The 19,292-nt window shown below is 41.0% G+C and overlaps 1 protein-coding gene across 1 annotated transcript in view; it reads right to left on the reverse strand.

Moving 5' to 3' along the window:
* The window catches only part of tnksa (tankyrase, TRF1-interacting ankyrin-related ADP-ribose polymerase a), a 109,524-nt gene that overhangs the window by 11,934 nt on the left and 78,298 nt on the right, over positions 1-19,292 (reverse strand). Inside the window, exons 15-22 of the mRNA XM_085463368.1 lie at positions 17,429-17,574; positions 17,145-17,310; positions 6,975-7,194; positions 5,888-5,997; positions 4,421-4,609; positions 3,482-3,562; positions 999-1,185; positions 838-917 (exon numbers count right to left, since the gene is read on the reverse strand). Of these exons, the coding sequence (XP_085319494.1) occupies positions 838-917; positions 999-1,185; positions 3,482-3,562; positions 4,421-4,609; positions 5,888-5,997; positions 6,975-7,194; positions 17,145-17,310; positions 17,429-17,574 (1,179 nt within the window). The remainder of the gene's footprint in view (positions 1-837; positions 918-998; positions 1,186-3,481; positions 3,563-4,420; positions 4,610-5,887; positions 5,998-6,974; positions 7,195-17,144; positions 17,311-17,428; positions 17,575-19,292) is intronic.

A 19,292-nucleotide genomic window follows, 5' to 3' on the forward strand; every position in this document is an offset into this window, starting at 1 on the left:
TTTCAAAGAGCCGGAAAGTAAATAAACGGCAGACAGAAATGAGGCAGGCCGCATCGTCTTGCGTTTCACGCGTGCGCAGCACTGGAACGTAAGCGTTTTCGGCCGTTTCAATGTGAACGCACAACTCTGTGAAAACGACTGAAAACGACAGTGTGGACGCACAGCGTTTTCAGACGAAAACGCCGTTTTCAAATTCATCCGGGCTAGTGTGGACGTAGCCAAAGACTCCAATCTGGCCCCTTGGATAGCTTTGGAAAATGTGAAGGAGGACATTTTGGACTTTTAACTTTTTACAGCTTTTCCTACTGATAAAGACCTCAACTGTGACCATTCATACTCCACTAAAGTAATTAAATGATAGATTATTTTACACATTTAGTTCTTACAGCATAAGCCCAAAAAGAAATCCTGAGAGATTTCTTTCATTTACTACAGGGGCTTTCTTTGTCATGATAAAAGTGAGACATACTGTTGAAATTTGGCTTCTTTTTCTTATATCAAGACTGACAGAAAGGGGAGTTTCACTTGTTCGGCTCACATAAGATCAAAGTGGTGCTGCATGTGGCCACCCTTGGTCCACAGCTACATAAAATGTGTGCATCAAGTTTTATGTCAATTGTGATACTACAGTCAGGATAACAGTGGTGGACCACAGGATGCAGACAGATCCTGCCATCCTTAGATCCACACACAACAAGTAACAACAACAAAAAGAGGGAGACCAATGAAGTTGTTTTGCTTAGAAACAGGATTGGATTCACGACAGCCTCTCTTCCTCCTTTTTCCTCCTATTTCACGCTTTAAAAGTCTGACACATCAGAAATGCTGTTTGTGTACCTGTTCCCGCTGAAAGATGTCTCGGAGGTGTTCCAGCCCCAGGCTCTTTAAGAACTGGTTGATGGTCATGTCAAGTAGAGCTGCAGAGAAAAAGTGATGTCAGCAGGGTTTTCACAAGTTTTGACTCGTGGTACAACGGGCGCTCTTGTGCGTTCACCCACCTTCTCCTTCTTTCCTGTCGGAGCCAGTCGCTCCATCTGCGGGACCGGTGGCCCCGGCCACCGTGATGTCACTCAGAGGAGCGGCCAGGTTGTCTATGCTGCTGGCCGCCGACAGGCACGAAGGGGAAGGAGACGGAGAGATGACCACACCCCCTGTCGCTCCTGTGCTCACCACATTGGCACTTACCTAAAAGTAAGAAGGAGAAGGTTTGCTTTGACTTAGTAAGACTTTCTAGAAAATTTCTTTAGTCACCAATTTTGAGTGTTTGAGCTTTCAGCTCTTGAGGTGAATTGAAAAAGCTAGCGACATGGCAACCAGACACCACAGAAAATCAGTGACATTCAGCCACTTGAAGCGACGATGGATGTTGATTGTCTTGATGTGTAGTTACATTTCACGGGAGATGCACGCAAGGTTATGATGTAGGATTTCACAGGGGCTTGCAGTTATGGTGTATCGTAATCAAACTAACTGTGGGACCATTCATTCATCAGAGCGGTGTAGTGTGAAACGTTAGCGAGACATGTCAATTTTTTTGTGGCTCTTTTTTACCGGGCTAAATCACCATGGTAACTTAGACCCACAATCTGTCTGGGAGCAGCTTATGTTGCATGTGTCACTTTAAATTCAGCTCGAAGTGCCTCATTTTCACCAATTCTTTTATTTATATCATGAAGTTACAGCCGAGCAAACTGTTAGTTGCATTGTGAGTGGAATGTGCATGTGATGCATAACACATATATTTTTATAATTGATCCTAAGTAAAGAATCAAGCTGCTAAGTCTCTTTTACCTCTGGAATAGCAGTTACACACACACACACACACACACACACACACACACACACACACACACACACACACACACACACACACACACACACACACACACACACACACACACACACACACACACACACACACACACACCTGTTCAGTCAGTAAGAATAATTTCACTTTGATGACGAAAAATAAACTGGTTTTTAAATCTCCTTTGTTTGGCTGTGGGACAGTACGGACAGCTTTAACTGTCCTGTAAATATAACAGCTATAAAGGGGGGAAAAAGCTGCACTGGGAACACACTTTGATATAAAAATAAATAACTGGAACCAAAATGCTTGTTTAACATTTTAGTACTCTTCACCATGGATCTCTTCTCTTATTTATTGTTATAGTTTTATGTTTTTTAATCACCATTTAATCATTATTTCATAACGTCTCTGATCAGAGCAGGCAGTACTCAAAGGAATTATTTTATGCACGAGGATTGTCACATAATGTGTGAAACATCCCTTTTCTACATGAGCGAGTACAGAGCCTGAAACAAAAAGTGGGCTTAACAGAGAAAGTCGATAACCATCATTGTGATACCCGCCATCTCTGACTGGGGCTTTAGGGTTTCTTGAGCCAGCTAATATAAAGAAAGCCTTCAGTTTAGTGCTGTGAGACACTACAAATATTGGTATTGATCTGATACCAAGGAAATATATTGCTTTTTCCAATACAGATACCAATACTTTTAACCTATAAAGACAGCTTACATACGAGACAGCTTCTTAATGACCACATTTTAATGAACACTTAATTAATCACTGTGCTTTTTACTTTCCACTATAATTACTCAAGGCAACAAAACACACTTTTCAGTTTTTCATGTGTTATGAAACCGGATTTTTGGAGACCTGGATTGTGAATGTGCCTGTCTCTAATGCACTTTGGGTCACCTTGAGTAACATGTCAGTTACTTTTATCTCTTTAGGGCTCCTGCACAGTATGAAAAAGTGGATAAAAGAATAAAATTGTATCTTTTTTAAATCAGTATTTATATATGCAACATGTTTTGCAGTGGCGTAATTAGCAGAGGAAAAAAAGGCTCATCTACAAACTAAAAAAACAGATTTAAGAAAAAGGGTTTCAGAGAGCAGGTTGGGCAGAGACGATACCCTTCCCTGTTCCTCTGCCATGACAGCTGAGGTGAAACTTGCTTTTCTGTCATAACACTCGTTCGTGGGGTGGAGCAATGGGCACAAGAAGAACTCATTAAATTTTGGTGCAGATCCAGAGCAACTGAAATTGGCAGAGGATGCCCTCTCTGATCGCCCTTCACGTTGCTCACTTTTTTAGTTAATCAGCTTCTATTTAAATGCTGTGCACGGACCTTGTCTGGGTTTGGTAATTAATGTTTGGTTAACTGATTTGCAAATAGAACCTAGATTTTGCACATTTTGGTAATTATGTGACAACATAAATTCATACGCAGCTCTCGAATGAAGACTTCTGTCAGTGAGACGTCTGTTTAAATATGGAAACGTAAAAATGTTCACACATCTGGTCCGTTCGGTGTTTCGTTTAGGTTTAAATCAAAGCACGTTTTTCTTTACATTGAGCTTAAGATTAAAAACTGATATGAATTCTGCTATTAACACTTCATCCGATTCAACACAGAGACAGCATCTGTGCCTATACTGTGTGCAGACACTCACCACAGTGGCCAGTGGTTTTAAACAACTTGGCAGGGCGTCTGGCGGCATGGCATCAATCAAAAGTGCTCTGATGTCATCAGCCTGCAACAAAGACACAACATGTAGACACCTCTGAATTAGTTTTGTATGTTTGTTTGTATTTTTGAACACACTATCTACAGATCACACCAGGTTGTGTTTTTGCAGCAAATCACTGTAGTGCTACACTTTTTCTGGATTTTTTGGCAAATCTATCACTTTATTTTTGAGTATAAGACACTGTCTTTTCTTTTCTTCTGACTGAAATATGCACTTTCTTGTTGTAAGGGCACTTGTGTTTGTATTTTTTTGTGTAATGCCTTGAAAATGACTAAGAAGCTTAACTCAATCATGGTCAGAGGCCACGCTTTGTGAAGTTATCCCAAAGCTAATCTGGACTAAACTAGAAAATGGCACGTGTGACGTTTTCATTACAGGATCAAACTGTCACGAAGCTTCATGAGAGCAAGCCAAATTTTCCAGGCTTTTCCTGGGACTGCTATATCCATTAATGACTTCATCCAATGGTCAATAAATAAACTGAATGCATAGTGTGAGAAGAGCAGCAAATGCCTCCGTTTCCTCTTATCTCTAGCAGAGTTACAAGCCTGTAGATGTCAGCAGCAGTGATGTGCTGTTTTCCAAAGGAGGCTCTCAAACTTTGGTACCTACAGTCAAACAAGGAAACGCGTAAGGAAGCTCATTAGGAAACCTCATTAGGGTGTGAGGAGTTAGAAAGCTGTCTGTTCCACCATCTAAACTTCTGCAAACTCTCCTTATGGCGCTCAACTCTCTGAATAGTTAACCATAACCATCTGAACGTCTATTTAAGTCAATGTGCTGACTCATAAGTATGAAGACTGTTATGGGAAGAAATTAGGACAGATCCCAAAAAAAGTCCCACAAGAAATCCTTTCATACCGTGGCCAAGTCCAGCGGCGTCTGCCCCTCCTGGTTCTTCATAGTGGGATCGGCTCCATGGGCGAGCAACAGCGCGCAGAGCTGAGTCCTCCCTTTCTGGGCCGCTTCGTGCAGGGGAGTAAATGCCCACTTGTCGGTTGCATTGACACACGTGTTGTACTTGATCAGCAGAGCAGCTATGTCCACGTGCTGGACAGAGGAGAGGAAGTAGCGGGGAGACATAAAGAAGAAGAAACAGGAAAGCGGAGGAGAGGAATTAAAACGGTAGAAAATGAGAGCAGATGAGTGAGGTGGTGTCTGGGGGAGGCGAGGGCAGCACGAATAAAAGCATTTAACAAGAGCAAATGTGTGAAGTGTTGCTGAATGAGTGCTACAAAATTAAGATCAGGGGAAAAAAACATGTAAAAACGGATTGCAGGATTGTGTGAAACAGAAAACGTGTGAATTATTAAATCTGTCATGATTTTTCTTTTCCCTCCGGTCCTTCCTCTCCTGCTTTTCCCGCTCGTCTCCCTCATTCCCTCGTCGTCTGTCTACGGCTCGTGTCTTGGTGTCAAACAGAATGTAGCTTGTTTTGCAGTAACAGTCAGGGATGCTTGAGTGTGTATAACTGTTTGTGTGTGCGTTTCCAAAATGCACAGCTCATCAAGCTTTCATGCAAACACGTGTTTCATGACTCTTTTAGCAGAAGACTGCTGACAAGCTACGAGCGCTGTGCCACCAAAGATGAAGGGAAAAAGCACAAATGTAAACCTTCAACAGTCGAATATCCCCCCCATGCTAAAGATGATAGTCATTATTATTGCTGTTTAGGTAAGTACGATCCAGCGTCACAGTTAAATATCACACACTGTGTGCTACACATTTTCTAAACATCCAAAATATGCATACTTGTCAAACTTTACAACAACCTCTTGAGATGATTTTGACTTAATGTGCAGTTGAAAAAAGGTGATAAACTGCAATATATGCAATACTGAGCATATTGCAAAATGTTAAAAATCACAATAAAATCATATAGTAAGTGAAGTATTGTAATAATAGTGTATTTTAAATTTAGTGTATGTAAAACAATATAGTGAAGGGAAGCATATAGAAAGATTATAAGCAACTGAGCTGTTTTATTGATTAAAATACCCAAGTGTGGTTATCTATCAATCTATGTTCATCATGCATTTACACCTTTATCCATGAACGAATTCTAAAAAAGGTTTACGATAAAGATTTTCAATCACTTTTATGCAAAAATTAACTTGATTCATTTCCATCAGTTTTGCGCTTCAAGTATGAAGTAAGTCTTGCTACTCTAAAAGTCGAATACAATAAATAAAAAAAATAAACAAATGCACTATAAATATACAGCTGGCCTCAAGTATTTAAGTGAGTGAATGTTAAAGGAGATAAAAGACTTTTTAAAGAAACTATGAACAGGTAGCAAAAAAGGCAAGCGTCATGTTTGTGTCTTACCCCATATGAAGCGGCATTGTGTAACGGTATCAGCCCTCCTTTGTCCTGCGCATTCACATCGGCTCCATGCTCCAGCAGATACTCGGCTACCTCCAAGTTGTTATAGCCAGCTAGAGAGCGCCACAGGCGACGATTCCACGCAGCAGGACAGAAAGAAAGATGAGTGAGGAAGATATAAAAACGCAGTCAGCTAATGAGAGAAGACAAAATAATGATAAAGACAGAGTGAATGTCAGCCTACGTTCACGGCAGTGGGACGGCACATATAATCATCTTTTCCTTTTACAAGAAAGTACATCAACACAGAGGGTGCGTGGGCGTGTGTCTAAGTGGTCAGATTTATTCAGACCTTTAAAGTGTTTTCCAGCAGTTTCTTAACTTCTGAAGTGCCAGTCATGCAGCAAAACCTCCTCTATTTAAATATACTGCATCATCACGCAGCAAGAAGTGTGTTTATATATATATTAAGACACAAAAAATCCATAATAGAAAGGAGAAACAGGAAGCAGTTTTTGGTCTTTAAACTTTCCTGACACAATTATGCACATTTTAGGGCACCAAATTGAACAAAAGCAGGATAAAAGCAACCTCTAAAGTATGACCCATAATGTAAAAGAGTTAAACAAAACTAAGTGCTCATTTTCAGCCTTGAGTTTGCATCTATAATGTGTTTTCATAATTCAGGACATGGTTTGTACTAAAAGGTGAAATTTTAATGTAAATTTATGGACGATTAGATCAGCGTGAATCTCATTAGGCATTTGTGTGTGTGTGTTTATCCCCATGAGGGGCTTTAGCAGGATGGTGTATCAGCTGTTATCTCTGAAACTGATGTCACAATGATTGCACACCTTGAATATATACATAATAGTTTGTCTGCCTTTAAGGGGACAAACGCTGTCTGTGCTATCAAGACTTTAAAAACCATATTATGCGAGTAATGTAATACGAGGTCATTGTAGGTCAACTGCTCGAGCTAGTTGTGCTATCAAAATGTGGTGTTTCGCTCTACCGATAAAATTAAGACGTAATTATAGATAAAAAGGTTTAAAAAAAAAAAAGTGTGTGGGCTGGGCGGCTTTTTTACCTGCAAGGTGCAGAGGAGTCGAGTTGCGTCCCTGCGTGTCCCGACAGTTAATGTTGTCGGGGCTGCATAACTTTTGAACCCTAGCCAGGCAGCCTTTCTTAGCAGCGTCCAGCAGCGCCGCGTCTCCTCTGAGCAGGTCCTGGATGTCCGTGTCCCCGTCCTTCACCAGGTCCAGAGGCGTGTTGCCGTCCCTGTTCTTCTTAGTGGGGTCTGCTCCGTGCTGGAGAGAGGAGGCCATAAAAGGGGGAGTTACACAAGGAAAAGAAAGATGGGGAAAAATACGGGCAGATATGTTCTAGAGATATTTATCAGATGTGTGGAAGTGCACGCCGACATCATTAAACAAGACGGCGGCTGCAGTCGGGGGCAGGATGAATGTTGGAGGCTGTGTGGTTAATCAATGACAGGTCATTTTAATACAGTGCACGCTCGCCCTTTAATTCGTTCTGGCAAGTGATTTCTAAGGAAATGAGCAGCATGTTTGGAACGGAGATATTAATTTGTCACATTGTATCTGGGCAAACTCACGGCTAAGGATGAAGATATTTATAACGTACGCTTGGTTGCCATGACACTGAGTGCAGACAACCCCCCACCCCATCATCATGAGAGGACAATTGGCAATTGTCATTTTTTTAAGTATACCCTGATTTAGGGTTCATGTCCCTTTAAGACGCTGTGCTATGTTACACACTTGACGGGGTGGAGTCACATGACTCTACTACCTGTAACAAGACGAGACACGGGTGAACAAATGGAGGACGATTTAAATGTTGAAGCAGCAGCGACGGAGGTAGAGCTGGTGGAGGAGGAAGAGGAGACGCTTGTTAACAAAAAAAATGCATCAGCAATCGTTTGGCAACATTTTGGATTCAACAAGGATGATATTGATCAAAATATTGTTAAATGTAAACTCTGCAAAAAGACTGTTGCGTCAAGTCAAGGTAACACAACCAACCTCTTCCGCCACCTGCAGCACAACCATGTGATTCAATTCGAAGACATAAAAAAAAGCTCAAAGCGAGAAGAGAGTAGGAGGACCAGCAAAAACGTCTTCCTCCACCAGGCAGCGGTCAATAACCGAAGCATTTGCTAGTACTCAACTATATGAGCGAACTTCAAAAAGATGGCAAGAAATCACAAATGCTATAGGCTACCACATAGCAAAAGACATGGCTCCTATTGCTACAGTGGAACGTAACGGGTTCAGACACTTCATGAAAATAACTGACAAGAGATACGAACTCCCATCACGAAAATATTTTTCAAAAACTATCATTCCCAGCATGTACAGCACAGAGAGGGAAAAGATTGCTGCTGAATTGAGATACGTTAAGCACGTTGCAGCCACATCCGATCTCTGGTCCAGCCGTACAATGGAGCCGTATATTAGTCTCACAGTTCATTACATCGACAACAAATGGGAGCTGCGTACCAGAGTGCTCGAGACGGCCTATTTTCCATCTGATCACACGGGGGAGATGGTTGGACAGGGGTTGAGAGCGATGCTGTCTGCATGGGACATCAGTGAAGAGGACCTTGTTGCTATAACAACTGACAACGGCCCAAATATTGTGAAAGCTGTCAAGCTCAATAAATGGACACGGGTGCAATGTTTTGGGCACAGGCTGCACCTGGCAATCGGTAAGTGTGTACATCTTAATATATTTGGGTGGTGACATCTGGTGTGTTTTAAAGTGACTTTAATTCTGTGCGTCATATTCAAAATTGAAAGTATTAATGTTTGAATAATGTTTGAGGAAAATCCACTAGATTGGTGGAGAAAGCATCAAGTAAACTTTCCCACTCTAAGTAACATTGCAAAAAAGTATCTTTGCATCCCAGCCACCAGCTCCCCATCCGAGCGGGTTTTCAGTTCTGGAGGAAACATTGTGACATGCCTCAGATCCTGCCTGAAACCTGACATGGTCAATATGCTTGTGTTTCTTAGCAAGAACCTGGAGTAAACACTACTCAGGTAAACATCTACAACAGTAGTTTGATTGAACCGCTCAGGATACCAAGTCTGCTGCTGCCCCTTTTTGAAGTGCCCTGTTCAAGCCCTGCCTAATTTTAACTATCAGTGTTCTATTGAAGTTTTTTGCAAACAGCACTATTTAATGTTTTTGTTTAAGAGTTTATAGTTTTCACTAGTCACATGGCAGTGCTTAGTATTTATTATAGTTTTTTCTGTGTTCAATTGACATTTGTGTTTGTGACATTATTTGTTTACAAGTTATAGTACCTCAAGGCCTTAGCAGAGATAGGCCTTTGTCCATGATGGCATTACATTTGCACAATCATTGTTTACTTTGTGAATAGCCAATGTGAAACATATTTATTATTAAACTATTTTGTTTACAAGGGATGCACATTTTTTAGAGAGCATGGTTACATATTGTATCCTACACTTTTTATTTTGTTCAGTTAATAAATCTTAACCACTAAAAGTACTTACTACTATTGTCTTCATTTATTTTCAGTGACATTTTACAGTCCTTTAAAGTGGTAATAATATAATTGCAAAGAATAGGTCTAGGGGGAATAATATTATCAAAATACCTGGAGGAACTATGATGCCTGCCACAGCCCCATCAAATGAAAAACAAAACAAAAACGTTTGTTTTTTTGGCACTTGGGGTGGTTTATCGTTATCGAGGTTAACTGCTCAATTTATCGTGATATTGATTTTAGGCCATATCGCCCAGCCCTACCCTGATTATTAAAGAAAACACTGGAAAAAACCTTGTTTGTTTGATGGGCAAATAAATGGAAAAATCTGATCCATCTCCAATAAAAAGCTGTTAAAGCTCACAACAAAGACAGCAAAATAGATAAGAAATGTAGAGGATTTAAGTCTCATGACAACACCACAATTAAAAGACTGAATACTGCTATACTGATTAGATACTTTTCTTTTACATGGACATTAAACAAACAAGAAGAAACAGTCCTCCACACTCTGAACAATCTGAACCCGCTGGAAGCGTTTCACTTAGACGAGTAAGAAATGATGACAAGTGACGAGTGAGAAGAGGATGGATGAAGGTAATTCACCGGAGAGCAGAAGAGAGGAGGTGGAAACGAAAGGGAGGTAGAGAGAGGTGAGGACAGGACACCCAGTGAAGTGGAAAACACCACATACCCCGGGGGACGAGGGGAAAGCAGACATTTTCATCGCTCAGCTGTCTCCTAGGTTGTGGCTCAACTTGTCATTTCATTGTAAGTTTTGAAATCCGCTCATTAAAATTGGATGTTGTGGGACCACTCCCCTGGGTATCCACTGCTGGTCTGAAACGGTCCTTTATAGAAATCTCTCTCATGGCTCTCTATCCCTCTATTCAAAGTAGTCTGAACCTTTCCCTCTCATGAGGTTTTTTTCTCTCCTGCTCCTGCTGTCACTCACTCACACTCTCGTGAAAATTAGACTAGAAATAATTGGGGACATTTACATAGATACAAAAAGGGAAAAAAGATAGTCGACCTTTCAAGAACCATCATCTTTCTCATAGGAAATGCAATTTACAATTTTTCGTATCTGCTTACAAATGAAACGCTATACTAGCAGCTTATTGAAGCTCCAGTGTTCTCAAAAATGTCCAAAAACAAGCTCATTTTAGCAGGTGTGATTTTAACAAGTTGATCGCCACGGTGTAGTCTGCTAACAGGCTCAGATTGGGACATCGAATGAAATCAACTGAGCATTTAAAGTAAAATGTTGCTGGCTACATTATTACAAGTCCTTGAAGGTAAAATTGGAATTACAGCATCCAATATATGTCTGGATTTGTATGAAATATTAACTTTATTGTGTAGCTACAGGAACATTTAGAAGATTTTTTTCGTAGTTTTTTTTTCGTGAAGGCTTGGCTTAATTAAGCCACCAAAAGCTCCTGGCAAGAATCTGCTTGGTAGTCTTTGTAGACCCATGTTAAAGCACATCACACAAGTCAGAAAAGACAAAGAGCTTCTTTTAAGTGAAGTTAAATTAACTCTGAAAGAACAACAGAAACTGTTGTCTGCAGCTACTGTCTGTGATTCTTATCTCTGTTTCTTTGCCTTGTTATTTAACATCATTGTCACTGAACTTTCCAACCAATTATTATACTACCCAGTACCCCAAATAGCTAATCAGCCAATCACATGGCAGCTACTCACTACATTTAGGCATGTACACATGGTTACGACGACCTGCTGAGGTTCAAACCAGCATCAGAGTGGGGAAGAAAGGTGATTTTGAGCGTGACATGGGTGCTGGTGCCAGACAGACTGGTCTGAATATTTCAGAAACTGCTGACCCACTGGGATTTTTCTCTTTAACAACCATCTCTATGGTTTACAGTGAATGGTCCAAAAATAGAAAATATCCAGTCAATTACCTGGACGGAAATGCTTTGTCGATACCAGAGTTCAGAGGGAAATGGCCAGACTGCTTTGAGCTGGCATAAAAGGCAACACTTACTTAAAATAACCATTCATTACAGCTAAAGTATGCAGAGGAGCGTTGAACCTTCAATGCAAGTGTCTCCTGACAGTTGAGGCTAAAACTGAGGCTATGGTTGGCACAGTTTTACCAAAATTGGATGATAGAGGAAAAAACAAGACTGCCTGATCAGATAAGTCTCAATTTCTTCTGTGACATTCAGATTGTAGGAACAGAATTTGGCATATACAACATCAAAGCAGAAATCCATCCATTCTTATATCAACAGTTCAGGCTGGTGATTTAATTGCGTGGAGGGATATTTTTTGGTGCTTTCACATTCTGACTTAAAATCCATTGAACAACCCAAGGTCAGAGGAACAGCTCTCCAGCTTCAGACATGTGACCCGAGGCTACAAATACTTGGTTTATTACAAAAGACATCCTTAAAGAACTCAAATATCATCAAAGGAAACTCCAAGCATAAAAATGTCACAGCCTGACTGACAGTTGGTCTTTTCCAAAATGATGTTGCATATTAGCATCAGACCTTCATAACTCACTCGAGTTCACAAACTGCATGCCAAGTGCTAATGAAGTAGATTATACTTAAATTGAGCTGAAATTCATTATCCTCTCACACGTCTTCACCAACAACGATGATGCTAATGTGCATTTTGCATGTCTTACAAGACCCATTCCTCAGAAACTATCTGGGTACAGGGAGGATGCAGCGGAGTTTTAATTTGAGCAAAAATCCTGCACAAAAGCAGGATAATAGAAAGTTAACAACAAACAGAGAAGACAACGGAAAAATCTAGTGTTGAACTCCACAACAGAGAACAATCACATCCCGAGGCCTCGGCAGATTAACACCAAAGTGCGGGAACACTGTCTTACTTCTGTGCACAAGTGTGTTAAAGGGAGAGTCGAGAGTACTAACGTGTGTAAACAAGAAACGCAACAACATGCTGAAATTCGCCACTATGAGAATGCTTCTAACCAGAGTGGGAAAAACAATACGAACCTCCTACAATCAATCATCCGTTTGTGTGTCTCTAACCTCTGCCTCCAAAGCCAAAGACCAACCATGAGATCAGGGGGAAAAAAAGAAAGAAGTGTGGCCTGAGGGAGATGCTGTATCTCTGAACTCCATTTGCTTTTTGAGCTGACTGGGATTTGTCTACACACGAGTCTGTGCGAGGCTTCACACTTACAAGTGAGAAAAGCATTTCATTTGGTGCTGCATATCTAATAATGAGTCTAACGATAAAAGCAACAGCCTTTAATAAGCCGTAAAGAAAGCCTCACTTTAATATATATAGCGAGAAAAACCCCCAACAAAACATCTCTGCTGAAGAAGAAAAAAGCCTCCATCACTGAATTTACACCAGACAAAAAAAGAACAATCACTTCTAATAAACTCCCACAAAGACAAAAGAAAACCTTATGGTGGCTGAACACAAATAAAGCTGCTGAAGCAGATGGTGTTCCTGGACATGTGCTGATCAACTGCAGCAGCACTGGTCTTAAACATCTTTACCTGGAGCTAGAGCTGCACAGCAGATGGAAAATTGAGTGAAAACAGCATAAAGTTTCTTTGTGCTTTAAGCTCAGGACGGCTTCAAATCTCAACTCACAATTCCAATAATGACATTGAAGAGCACTGAAAGTGTTCAACTGGTGTGTGATATAGAATTTCTTTCTGTATTCTGTAACCTGCAGCTCAATTACTGCAGTTTTTCCTTCACTTTCTTCTTTCATGCTATTTTTTTTTTTGGTATGTTGCCCTCATTAGTAAGGAGAAGTGTGGGGAGCAGAGGAATGAGGTGCAGTAAACATTGGGCTGGCTGGAAATAATCAAAAACTCTCTATTGATGCCTCTGCCCCCTGACCTGCTGGCCCAAGGTTTTTCCATTTAATTCGCAACTCATCCTCAGTCAAGTGAAGCTGTGAACTGCTAAAGGTCTGAACTATTGTGACGTAATATCAGTGTGTAAGAATACTTCAGCATTATCACAGTTTTATGAGCAAAGCAGCCTCTATAATTTGGCCCTAAAAACACAAGAGTGTAGACTGGTTTGGACTCTTAATCAGCAGACCACAGAGTGACCAGCTAGTGGCTAAGAACTCAATCCTCTGCTTTCCCTAATTTCAAGCAAAAGGAGCACCACAGGGAAGCGTTCTGGGTCTTCTTTCCTTCTCATACAAGGCTTAAATCTGCAGATTATGCAGCTGAGAAAGGATCAAATTGTTGGCTCCCCAAAGCCTGGGAAAGTAAAGTGCCGTTTCTCATACTTTTTTCCCTTAGTATTCACATTTAATGCTCGGTGGTAAAAGTAAACATCTTTTTTTTCTCCATTGCTTGTTTTGCTGGACACCAAACACAAAAACATTTCATAAACTGATACAGTGGGGCAAAAAAGTATTTAGTCAGCCACCGATTGTGCAAGTTCCCCCACTTAAAATGATGACAGAGGTCAGTAATTTGCACCAGAGGTACACTTCAACTGTGAGAGACAGAATGTGAAAAAAAAATCCATGAATCCACATGGTAGGATTTGTAAAGAATTTATTCGTAAATTAGGGTGGAAAATAAGTATTTGGTCACCTCAAACAAGGAAAATCTCTGGCTCTCACAGACCTGTAACGTCTTCTGTAAGAAGCTTTTCTGTCCCCCACTCGTTACCTGTATGAATGGCACCTGTTTGAACTCATCATCTGTATAAAAGACACCTGTCCACAGCCTCAAACAGTCAGACTCCAAACTCCGCCATGGCCAAGACCAAAGAGCTTTCGAAGGACACCAGGAAAAGTATTGTAGACCTGCACCAGACTGGGAAGAGTGAATCTACAATAGGCAAGCAGCTTGGTGTGAAAAAATCAACTGTGGGAGCAATCATCAGAAAATGGAAGAAATACAAGACCACTGATAATCTCCCTCGATCTGGGGCTCCACGCAAGATCTCATCCCGTGGGGTCAAAATGATCATGAGAACGGTGAGCAAAGATCCCAGAACCACACGGGGGGACCTGGTGAATGACCTGCAGAGAGCTGGGACCAAAGTAACAAAGGTCACCATCAGTAACACACTACAACGGCAGGGAATCAAATCCCGCAGTGCCAGACGTGTTCCGCTGCTGAAGCCAGTGCATGTCCAGGCCCGTCTGAAGTTTGCCAGAGAGCACATGGATGATACAGCAGAGGATTGGGAGAATGTCATGTGGTCAGATGAAACCAAAGTAGAACTTTTTGGTATAAACTCAACTCGTCGTGTTTGGAGGAAGAAGAATACTGAGTTGCATCCCAAGAACACCATACCTACTGTGAAGCATGGGGGTGGAAACATCATGCTATGGGGCTGTTTTTCTGCCAAGGGGACAGGACGACTGATCCGTGTTAAGGACAGAATGAATGGGGCCATGTATCGTGAGATTTTGAGCCAAAACCTCCTTCCATCAGTGAGAACTTTGAAGATGAAACCAGGCTGGGTCTTCCAACATGACAATGATCCAAAACACACCGCCCGGGCAACAAAGGAGTGGCTCCGTAAGAAGCATTTGAAAGTCCTGGAGTGGCCTAGCCAGTCTCCAGACCTCAACCCCATTGAAAATCTGTGGCGGGAGTTGAAAGTCCGTGTTGCTCGGCGACAGCCCCAAAACATCACTGCTCTCGAGAAGATCTGCATGGAGGAATGGGCCAAAATACCAGCTACTGTGTGTGCAAACCTGGTAAAGACCTATAGTAAACGTTTGACCTCTGTTATTGCCAACAAAGGTTATGTTACAAAGTATTGAGTTGTATTTTTGTTATTGACCAAATACTTATTTTCCACCCTGATTTACGAATAAATTCTTTACAAATCCTACCATGTGGATTCATGGATTTTTTTTCCACATTCTGTCTCTCACAGTTGAAGTGTACCTCTGGTGCAAATTACTGACCTCTGTCATCATTTTAGGTGGGGGAACTTGCACAATCGGTGGCTGATTAAATACTTTTTTGCCCCACTGTATATGGAGAAGCGCTCATTCTTCTGGAACCAGATAATTTGAACTTTTTTGTTAGATTAATTACTTAAACAAGTTTTTATTGCAAGCGAGGTCAGTTTATTCAATATAATGCAAACCGATAAATGCCTCCGCCCCAAGGAAGGAAATCATTCACCATTTCTCACACTGCACCAGGCAGTGCATATTTAGTCTGCACCTCTCTGTACTCCTGCACAGCCAGACCGACAAGCTAATTTCTCCCCAGAGCTGTCACCTTCCCTAATACTCCACACAACAGCCACTCCCCTCCACCATCACTGATACCTCTGCTGCACTGTCGCACCTCTTAGTCCCAAAGTTTTCAGTGAACACTGCTGTGTATCAGTTTCACAGCCTGACCACGACAATCTTACACTTCTTTTGTGTTTTACGCTGCTGTCTGCTCACACAACTGTGTCACTACCTCGTACAAGCTGTGTAGGACGTTTATCTCATAATTCATTGTTTTCTTTTCCATTTATTTTTAATCATCCTTTAATACTCCTAAGTACATCTGTTACAAACTACTTTATACAGTCAATATGTAATTATGAATAAAGTAATGAATTTCTCTTGTTTTTCCGTGTGCTGCGTTTACCGTGTGTGTGTGTGTGTGTGTGTGTGTGAATTCAACTGTGTTCATCTAATAATTTATGCTGCCCCATATGGCAACGGCAAAGTGGTGACGTAACCTCGTCTGGAGGTGTTTGTGATAGGAAAAACAAAAATGCATTCAGCTGTGAAACTGCAACATTTCACAGGATTCATTTAGCCTCAAAGAGATGTGACAATTCAGTGTTACACAACAGATATTTTCAGCTTTGTAATTGGATTGGTCGGAGTTGATCCCGGCCGGGTTCAAAACTCGCACAGAGCACAAGTCATACCTTTCAGTGAGTGTTTGCACCCAATTTTCCAAATGCCAATCCCGGAAAAACCTCGGCTCCATAACGTTGATTTGTACATGCTGACTTACACCCATTATTCACAAGGCATTCACAGCACCAGATGCCATTAATTGCATTAGTAACAGATGTGCTATCATTTCATTGCCAGCTCTTGCTTCCGTAGACATGACTGATTTCTGAGTTTCGCTGAGCCCCGGCTCACCGCGTCTTGTAAACACTGTTTGGTGAACTTGTCTGGAGAAGGATAAAGTGCTTGTTTACAGAACATTAAAGCTGCATCAAAAATTAAATATTTCTATCCCACAGGCTTCAGTATGAAAAGGAGCAATGTGAGGTCACAGCAAATGGCACAATTAAGCCCTTCTCAGACATGGTATGTGTCACAGAAGTGGCATTCGGTCATTAAGAAATTAATGGCTCATGGCTTCATTCAGACATACCCATGGGAGAAAGTGACGGAGAGAGCTGCGGCACTCGTATGATTATTGCAACTCGAGGGCAAGCCGTTTTGCACTTGTGCCAACGACCATTCACTGGATAAACACTCCTGAACATTTAGTTCTCTCAACGGGTCTGTTGATGTTGCATTCGGGCTCAGAGAGTTGGATTTCTTTTCACATGGGCCATAAATATCAGAAACCTGACATCCAATGAGATCCAATGAAGATCTTACCACGCTTGGTGGTTCTGGAGGCGATTTCCTCCTCTAATTCAAACTTGGTGCAAAAACACTGGGCCGTCTTATCTTAAACTGAGTCTGCTTTAAATATATAGGAACATCAGCATGGTGTTAAGAAAGAGACAAACCTTAAGCAGCAGTTTGCAGATCTCGTATTTGCCCTTCGCTGCAGCTTCATGGAGCGGCGTAAACTTCCACAAGTCTGCCACGTTGACCGAGGCTCCGTGTCTGACCAGCAGCTCGGCCACCTCAAAGTGACCGTACGAACAGGCGTTATGAAGGGGAACCAGACCGCTGCAGAGGGAGACAGTCATTTTACTCCACGACTTTATTCCAAGACTCTCTGATGGGTGCCGGAAACGAACTTGGCTCAAAATTACACCAAAGTCACACCCCAACACAAGTGTCTCACCCTTTGTCCTTGGCGTGCACGTCCGCCCCATGGTGCAGGAGATACTCCACCACAGACACTCTGTTGTAGCCGGCAGCGAAGTGAAGAGGGGTAGAGTGCCGTCCCTCCAGATCTCTGCAATTCACATTCTGAGCCGTACACAGGGACTGCAGAGACACGCGGAGGAAAAAGAAGATTAAAATAATTCCAAGTCAAATTAAGGTGCAGCTCAAAAACAACCAGGATTTCTTTTGATCTTATTCCATTTTTTATTTATTCATGATTTTTTTTAAGATTAAATGATTTCAAGAGGTTTCACAGAAATATTCATTGTTAAATTTTCTAGTACGACAGCAGGAATGTTTCCACAACCATTAGATAGAATTCCATGAGTTTTTGTGCATGTATGAGTCCTGTAAAAACAATTATAAAAACTCAGGTATTACTTAATTTCATATTATCTAATTTTATTCTTTTTGCCTGAGAATTTAGTTAATGATCGTTACAAAACTAAAGATGCTCCCCAGATGCACGAGTCTTGTAACTGTCTCTAGTTGCGCCGTGATTGGTCCAACAGAAACGTTATGTTAACATGATGTGCGAAACAGACAGAAAAAGGAACTGAAAAAAATGGTATGTGGAATTTTGGATTAGCAATAAAAACACACTGTATACTTCCGGCTAATTGCGAATAATGCTAAAAAACCTTATAATATCAATATTACTGTGTGTCTGTTCACAGTGGGTAATGCTGCTACTTTTGTTCTTTTCTGTGATTTCAAACTCAATTACACCTTAGTTCAGCAGTAAAGATGGGCTTGGTGGGGGGCTTATTTTACAGGTTTCTTCTACTATCTTGACATCTTATTTTACAGGAGATAAATTTAAATCCTGCTGGCACTAAATTCCACATTAAACTTCTCTTCAGAAGTTTTTTTTTTTTTTATTAGCCCCTTGAGCAGATCACGAATTCTACAAAACACGAAAAGCATGAAATAAATGTGAAAACCTGGTTAGCACACAGGAACACAGTTTAAAGAGTGGGCGATTGGTGGATTGATTCATTGGTTCCTCAAGAGAAAATATAAAATTTATTCATATTCTACATTTTATTATCAATCGGGTTATTTTGAACCTATGAAAATCGAGAGACTTTGTATGATTTTTTTTTAAACTCCTGGAAAAACAAATTGTTCAAAGCTTGAAATCTTGAAAATGGTGTCACTGCCCAAATGTTTTTGGGCTTATTCTATTTATTGTAGTATCAACAAAACTCATTCTCAAATATTTCCTCTTTTTTTTTTAATGTTCCTGCCATTCTGAAAAATTAATATAATATATAATAAATCGAATGCTTGATTAAGTTTGGGTTCTGATTATAAAACCTGAGCTCACAACCAACAATTACTGCCAACATGCCTCAAATCTTCATCACATAGATGAAACAAGGTGCTCGAAACAGATTTTGGTCCATACTGATCAGATAATATCACACAGGTGCTAAGAATTATATCCCCCACACCATTATACTATCATCATAAGGCTGAGCCACTCATATAAGGATAGATGGATCCATGTTTTCATGTTGAGACTCATCAGACCGTTCTGTTGTCCAATTTTGGTGATCCTGGGTCCACTGTATCCTCAGTTTAGCTGACAGGAGTGGCACCCAGTGTGGTCTTCTGCTGTTGTGTACCATGTGCTTCGAAGTCTGACTACTTGTGCTTTCACAGATGCTCTTCTGCATAACTCAGTTGTAAAAATTAGTTACGGCTACCTTCCAATCAGCTCAAAACAGCCTGGTCTCCTCCAACATCAAAAAGGTATTTTGACCCAGAGAACTGCCAACCGTTTCTTAAATACTCAGACAAATGCTCAGAATCAC

The sequence above is a fragment of the Copadichromis virginalis genome, linkage group LG7, assembly GCF_057382275.1.
Source record: "Copadichromis virginalis isolate Kocher_CV1m ecotype Utaka linkage group LG7, C_Virginalis_male_GT1.1, whole genome shotgun sequence".
NCBI lineage: Eukaryota > Metazoa > Chordata > Actinopteri > Cichliformes > Cichlidae > Copadichromis > Copadichromis virginalis.